At 44.7% G+C, this 5825-nt stretch overlaps 1 protein-coding gene across 1 annotated transcript; it reads right to left on the reverse strand.

Annotated features, from left to right (window-relative positions):
- Positions 1-365: 365 nt before the first annotated feature.
- Positions 366-4615, reverse strand: LOC131265231 (TBC1 domain family member 31-like). The gene is made up of 7 exons (XM_058267492.1): positions 4577-4615; positions 3744-3962; positions 2270-3509; positions 1324-1526; positions 905-1120; positions 583-768; positions 366-512 (listed from the first exon to the last, which is right to left on the reverse strand). The coding sequence occupies exons 1-7, from the start codon at positions 4613-4615 to the stop codon at positions 429-431; spliced, it is 2187 nt and encodes a 728-aa protein (XP_058123475.1). The 3' UTR covers positions 366-428.
- Positions 4616-5825: the final 1210 nt, after the last annotated feature.

Genomic DNA, 5825 nt, shown 5'->3' on the forward strand with positions numbered 1-5825 from the left:
CAGGCCACCTTCGCCACTCTCTTGTGAGCTTATCCGTATGGGCGAAGGATCTGCCACCAGCAAGCGGGAAAACGATGAAATATGAGTTACATAATACTTGCAGTCAGACAGTGAGCCATTGGCTGGAATTGCATTGCATTTTTCATTGTTTTCCGTGCACCCAGTGTTCGTTTCTTGATATCATGTGAGTTACAGGCTGGAAGAAGCCCAACGATCACATCATCTGGAACTGGATATCGTTAACGTCTCGGGAAGAGCTAGTGGGTGGAACAATGCTTCACCGGATAAAGCTATCCAATAAAACGTTTTTTATTAGAAAAGTTTGTTTCAATCTATAAGAAAAAAGAACCGAATGAAACTGTTCAATCAATACGAAAAATATATTTTCTATGGTTCAATATTTAGATGGTTAAGTTAGAAAGTCATTTTCATTTTGTCCTTACAGAATCATTTTTCAATCGTTGCAAAACCTTCACTTGTTCTTCCATATGCTGGATCGCATCTTCGTAGAGCTAGAGTCAGAATGAGAAGTAAAGAAAATCTTGGTAGAACACCTCATAGTTCCGAGCGTAACTTACAAACCTTGACCTGACTGGTGACGGCGTGTATTGGACGTAATTCCGCAGTTTGTTGCAGCTTTACTGGATGATTGCGCACCTTCGATGGATATCGTTCGTTGCTGGCCACCGATGCCACTTTCCGGAGCTCCGTTACCGTACGGTATGTATACTCATTGCTTCCAGTGGGCATCCCTAGGGAATAATATGTCTAAAACAACACCAAAAGAAACCGTAGTTTTATTCTTCTTTTGAACAAAGATTTACAACACTGTCTTATAACGATCAGTTATCGGAAACTAATAAGCACACCCTAACAAAGTAGGCTCCTCGATACGACCCCTTACCCGATCGATTTCGTCGTAGAGCTTCTGTTTCTGCACAGCCAACTGATCCAGGGCCTGCTGGTAGCGTGGATGGTCCGATCGACGATACCCATCGGAAGTCGCACTCCCCAATGCCGGCGGCGGCACCGTTTCGCTCCGATAGCGAGCCAGCAATTCCAGCTCCTTCAACTTGATGTCCTCCTCAGCGAACAGCAAATCCGTCTCCTCGCGTTGTCGCTAATAACCGAAACAGAACAGGGTTCAGCGAACGAAATGCATCCGGAATCGAAAAACGGCGATCAACCCGAACGAAGCGCACCGAAAGGAAATGAATGAAAATTCAATTTTAAAACCGTACCCATCCACGCATTCGTTCACAATACTTCTTAGGACCTACAAACATTCTGTCATATTCAACAATTTCTTCTATCTTTACTTACCTCCCGCTGGAGCTTCTTAAGCAAACCTTCTAGCTCACGTTCACGAACCGTGGCATCGTTGATAAGATTGGCATTGTTTAGATCGAGCGATAGTTCACTCTCCCGCTCGCGAAGCTGCTTCCGGTGCAGCAGCAATAATTTCCGTTGCATTTCGATCCGTTCTTCCTCCCGGCTGATGGCCTCCTCAAAGTTTTGCTCCACTTCTGCGGGTGGTTGGTGGGAGGAAAAAAGGTTTCTTATGTATCTTGTATCCCTGTGGTATGTTTAATAACAGTATGTATTTCACAAGAAATTTTAAATTTCAAGTGAATAATCATTAGAAAGTAACAAAATTAAAGGTCATGCCCAACACTGCTGTACTAAACTAAGTATTTCTACTACTACTATCTAACTATCTAAAATACGTAAACAATTTTAAACATGTTATAAAACCTCAACGGTGTATGAGAAAAATAAAGCTTCGAAATGATCGCTGTTTCCCATGTTACAAAAACTACAATAAACAAAAGTGCAACCAACTTTTTTAGAGCACAGAGTGCAATGCATGACTCCATAGCCAAACACACTCTCAATAAGCCTCTTATTTCATGCCATCGCGCATACGGGAGTCACATTAGGTGGTTCCATTTTAAAAAGTACTTCGCCAACCCCAATTTAATACCATTAAAAAGTAGCCAGCGGCCTTGCGATACAAGAGCACTCTACCGCTAGCAAACAGGCTGAGTGAACCGCTGATTGGTCCGTTGATGGATACTAAAAAGGACAAGTGACACATCATAAGAGGATTGCCAACGATCTATTTTCTGCCCGCTATGTCACATTCAATCTGTGCCTACAGATTGATTCGACTTTCCCATAACGCCACACAAAAAAGAAATACTGGAACTCATATGAACGAGTACAAGAAACTTCGACCCTCCAGTGCTGCAATTATCCGTTAACTTACTCTTGACGCGCTCCTCGTGCTCCTGCCGAATCAGATTATTCACCATACGATCCTTGAGAGAGTGTTCGAGCTTTTCCAGTTCGATGATTTTCGCCTCCAGCCGCCGATGCTCCGCCTGTAGCGCATTCGTCTCGGTACACCGGACATCGGTGAGAGCTTTCGGAAAGTTGCAAAAGTTCACGTATCCCTCGGTCGCGCTGGACGAAGGCCAATACACGTCCACCGATGTTCCACCCTCAGATGAGGGAGTCTCGCGTCTCGGTCGTGTGAAATCGATAGCATTATTACCTGCACTGTGGTAAACCGTACGCCCAGAAGTTCCACCGTCGATGAGCGTTTCTCTCTGCATCGCCGCGCAAGGGTAGGGAGCTCGGCTACGGCCATCGCTTTCCTCAAGCATCCTCCGCTCACCGCTGAGAGGGACGAATGATTTAAAGTAATTCCTCGGATGGATGGCATCGGGGCAGCGTTCCATTAGATCGTACGCACGCCGTACAACGCGTCGCACGTCAACCGAAGACGATTGATGGAAGAAGTTGGTGATGGATTCCTCATTCGTCGATGGCGTTCCGGTCCCCGTGCCGTTGCAAGTGCCCATGAGAGCACCACGATGGACGGCGTTGTAGGCCGCAATTAGGAACACCGGAAAGTACGGTTTGTTCGAGAGCACATGATCCCACAGGCAGGCCCATCGGTCGGCCAAGAAGCACCGGGAGAAGGCCGTCTCCATCAGGGGCAACGTATAGGCCCGGGATGCAATACTGTGGCTGCGGTAGAAACTCATCAGCCGGGGTTCGAACTCGGCCAGCACGTTTTCGACCATCGCCAAGTAGTTCCACGGTTCCAACGGGGCGAACTCGAACCACAGCTGACATTGATTCAGCAGAACCGTGGCGACGGTTCCGAAAGCCACAAGGGCATCGTTGGGATGCTGGCGCACGAACGGGAATACAAAGTATGGCAGGTAATCGATAAGCCCAAACACGGGGCACCAGTGGGCCAGACAGGATACGATTTTTTTCACATTCCGAACCGTGCGCGAATCCTGCGAAGGGAACCGTCGTTCGTCGAGACTGGCGACGCATGGATGGTGGCCCCGTTGCAATAGCGCACCGAAGCTTTCTGCATCGGATGGCAGCTCCAGTAGAGTGCGCCAGATGGTTGGCCGGTGTTTTGCCGGATATTCGCCATATTCCTTCACGATCGGAAGAAGCCGTTCCTTCGGTAACGTTTTTGCTATCTAATGGAGAGAACGGATACAAAATTGAATTTAAAAAAGGGGTTCTAGTTTATCTTCCCAACTTTGTCCGGATATTTTAGCTAGCGAGGCCAGGACGCCTGGCAATAGGGAACGAAAACAATTAGCGCAACCATACTTCTCGAAACATAATTAGAGGATGCAATTAATTATACGCAAAAAACACGGAATAAACTGAAAGGGCCATAGTATGGGGGTCCATTTTCACCTGCTTACCTCCGAATGGATGGCATCCATTTGACGTTCAATTTTAACCTTTTGCCGGTTTCCACCGCCTGTACCCGAAAGTGTTACCGACGAGGACGACGACGATGCTGAGCCGATAAGTAAACTTTTGCCGTAGTAATTTGGATGCGATCGGCCGGTAACACCTGGGGCCAGTTTTCCCGTGCCCGGAAGTATACCCACACTGACCGCTGGGCTAGCAGTGTTCGACTGCAAATAAGCGTCTAAATTGTGCAGCAATACCTCGCCACTCGTAAGCACATTCGCAAGCATTCGCCCGTTGGAAGCTGGACAAAATTTATAGCATTTACTCTTTCCTGACCGGAGCGCCCGGTTGCGCATGGCCAGGGGGAACAGTGTGGGTGGGTGTTTACGGTTGCATTGGCCGAAATTCAGCAGCACTAAATCATTGTCAACGGTTTGTGCAGCGAGTGCAATCGATACCGAAGGACAGGGCCTTTGGTGGGAGCCGGTGGTACTACTCGATGCGATCGGAAGGAATGCATACCGCGTGATAAACAAATTGGAAAATGCAACCACGCGGCACACGAGCCATGATTCGAGGGCCAAAAAAGTCAACGAATTGTTGCTGCACAGTAGTGCATAGTAACGGGAAATCTTTCCATGGAAACTTGTGCCGCCTTTATGAATCCATTAGAGGAATCCTCCGTAATACGTTCAATGTCCGTACCAGAACCTCCACCAGCATTAAATGCATGCTCAAATCCGTAGGCTGAAGTATTCTTAAGGTAAAGTCCGATAAGCCGCATCACGTTTGGTTCCTTGACAAGTGTGAATTTAATCCGGTACGCTTCGTTACTTACCTGGTTCACGTTTTCATTAATGTGATATTCCTTATACATAATACGACAGAGAAACACACGTGTAAATTCCTAACCCTTCAAATTGAAAGAAAGTTAGATCTTTTATTTCATTAGTTCAAATCCTGTGTGTTCAGTTCTTTTTATATGACATAGAATAATCCGTTCATTTAGGCACTTGTATCTCTTTACATTTCGTCGATACTGCTCGATATTTTTTATTCTTTTAAAATGCAAATCTTTTTAACCTCTACCGAAAGAGGCTATATTGTAATAGACACAATTTCAAATAAAAAACTTTTTAACATTAGGTGTTTGACACCGTTAGAGTTTTCTTATGATAATCCGTGAATAAGCATATTTTTTTCTATCACAGTTCTAAGTTCACAGTTCCTTTACGCCTATTACAACCTTTTTGTCCTTCCTTGCCTTTCATAGCGCTGTCGGTCCTTCTTCCTGTAACCGTATTCATATATCAATGAAACAAGTTATCGGTTCCTAGGAACTACAATCGAAATGATAAAACAGGGTTGTATAACACGGCTTTGGAAGCATCACCACCGAACGCGTTCCCGGTTTTGAGGCGTCCTATGGTGTCACTTAGCATCTGTACGACTCCGTTAACACCTGCAAGATGGAATGAAACAAAAATGAATAACTGTACGCGGTAGACAAGATATTAAAATATAAAATATTTTTGTTTTTGTATATCGTTCTTGGTTTTTTTTTTTCATATGGTATTACTTGGTTTACATCTCAAAACATGAACGTATTGATCAACCGTAAAACAGCCTCTCTCTTCTCCCCACACTTTCGATGTACATTTAGGAGAAGTACCGGGCGTCTCCATCGCACTCTTTCGATGTACATTTAGGAGAAGTACCGGGCGTCTCCATCGCAATCAAAAAGTACTTGGCGTCTCCATTGAACAATATAGTTTTGGTCTTCCATTTCGCTTTTTTAAGCTCATTATTCAATTTTACCATCTTAATAAAGTTATGAATGCATTTTTTACTCTTCGATAAACGACGATAGTTTCATCCCGACATTTGCTCTTTAGCAGTTTTTGTCTTCGCGAGCGCTGTTTGCCCCCCAAAACCAATGTTGACTCACTTTAAATCGATATCTATTCGAGATATCGTTCAATTGCAATATCCTCAAATTAAAATTTATTAAGCTAAAAACTCTTAAAATAAAAAGTCAGTTGACGCCGTAACCTTCTTGAATGATTGAATATAGATTTATAAACGTT

Source organism: Anopheles coustani, chromosome 2, assembly GCF_943734705.1.
Source record: "Anopheles coustani chromosome 2, idAnoCousDA_361_x.2, whole genome shotgun sequence".
Classification (NCBI taxonomy): Eukaryota; Metazoa; Arthropoda; class Insecta; order Diptera; family Culicidae; genus Anopheles; species Anopheles coustani.

Excerpts from the sequence above, each read along its gene's own strand:
- LOC131265231 (XM_058267492.1), bottom strand. The coding sequence starts at position 4,615 with ATGTATAAGGAATATCACATTAATGAAAACGTGAACCAG. Across the intron at positions 3,963-4,576 it reads TTAATGAAAACGTGAACCAG|TCGAACACTGCTAGCCCAGC; the intron begins GTAAGTAACGAA and ends GCTTATTTGCAG. Across the intron at positions 1,121-1,323 it reads TTAAGAAGCTCCAGCGGGAG|CGACAACGCGAGGAGACGGA; the intron begins GTAAGTAAAGAT and ends TTCGGTTATTAG.